Source organism: Penaeus monodon, chromosome 20 (assembly GCF_015228065.2).
Source record: "Penaeus monodon isolate SGIC_2016 chromosome 20, NSTDA_Pmon_1, whole genome shotgun sequence".
Classification (NCBI taxonomy): domain Eukaryota; kingdom Metazoa; phylum Arthropoda; class Malacostraca; order Decapoda; family Penaeidae; genus Penaeus; species Penaeus monodon.
In genome coordinates this window covers 24,685,567-24,686,793 of record NC_051405.1, presented here as the reverse complement: position 1 = coordinate 24,686,793, position 1,227 = coordinate 24,685,567, and the positions used below count along the sequence as shown (strand labels likewise).

Below are 1,227 nucleotides of genomic sequence, written 5' to 3'. Positions count from 1 at the left end.
ATTGCTTGAAAGATTTAGTCCTTGAGGATGATATGATGGGCTGCCTTCGCGTGGCTGTTGCACTACAGTGTAAGGGAGGCGTTCAGGATGCTTCCTCTCCATATGGGCATTGTAAGTTTCTTGTCTCACAAACTCTACATTACAAGGGACACATGTGAAAGGCTTATCGACTTTATGAATCATTTCATGTCGCTGCATTTTATCCTTGCGAGTAAAAGACTTCCCACAGTGTTGACAGACAAAAGGCCTTTCTCCTGTGTGTACTATAGCATGTCTTGTCAACTTATCTTTCCTTGTGTATGCCTTACCACAAACAATGCATATATATGGACGTTCTCCAGTGTGAATTCTCGTGTGTACCCGAAGTCCTTCTGAACGGAGAAATCCTTGGCCACAAGTATCACAATGGAATGGAAAATTATTTGTATGTGTCCGAATGTGATTCTTCAGTTTATCACCACGTGAGAGAACTTTCCCACAGATATTACAGACCTTTTTGGTGTCCCAACGCTCACCTGAAAGACACAAAAGTCTTGAAACAACAGTAACTGTATAGTTTTGTAATTATTAATAGACATTCTGTGAATACAAATGTGCAGTAGTTTACACACAATATTAACAAAAGGAAACCAATGTAAATAGAAATCAAATATGAGCAACATTAACAAAAGTGTCCAAGCTTCCCTATTAATTGTATCTAGATATATGCCAAAATTAACCATAAAAACAAATCTACAGAATCTAAACTTAACACATAACAAATTAGTTGTTTAAAGTCAGAATATCAAATTTACACACACATGTAAATTCATCACTAATGAATGGCACCGATATGAGACTTGTAGCTATTAAATGTATTGAATGTTAAAGAATGAAAGAGGTGCAAAGAACAAGAAAGATAGAAACAGAAATAAAAAAAATGATATACCATTAATACAAATGACTGTCCAAATTAAACAAGTAATGACTTGATAAGGATAGGTGCTAAAATGGAAATCATATGTTATGTAAAAATTGGTACCTGTTTGAAATCAAATGAAAATTAAACTGGTGTCTTGCAAACCTAAATATTTTTTTCACTGGGTAATGCCCAATGAATATTTGAATATTAAGTAAACTTTGCACACATCTACATTTTCCAATCATATAAACACCAAGAAGACAATTGATTATCTTTAATATGAATCTAAACCATTTAACTGATAGTACTTCTATTAACAGTTTTTA

The 1,227-nt window shown here is 33.7% G+C and overlaps 1 protein-coding gene across 1 annotated transcript in view; it reads right to left on the bottom strand.

Moving 5' to 3' along the window:
• Positions 1-1,227, bottom strand: part of LOC119585951 (zinc finger protein 16-like) — a gene marked incomplete in the record, with an annotated part of 9,853 nt that overhangs the window by 1,379 nt on the left and 7,247 nt on the right. The window contains 1 exon segment of the mRNA XM_037934666.1: positions 1-515. Coding sequence (XP_037790594.1) covers positions 1-515 — 515 coding nt within the window.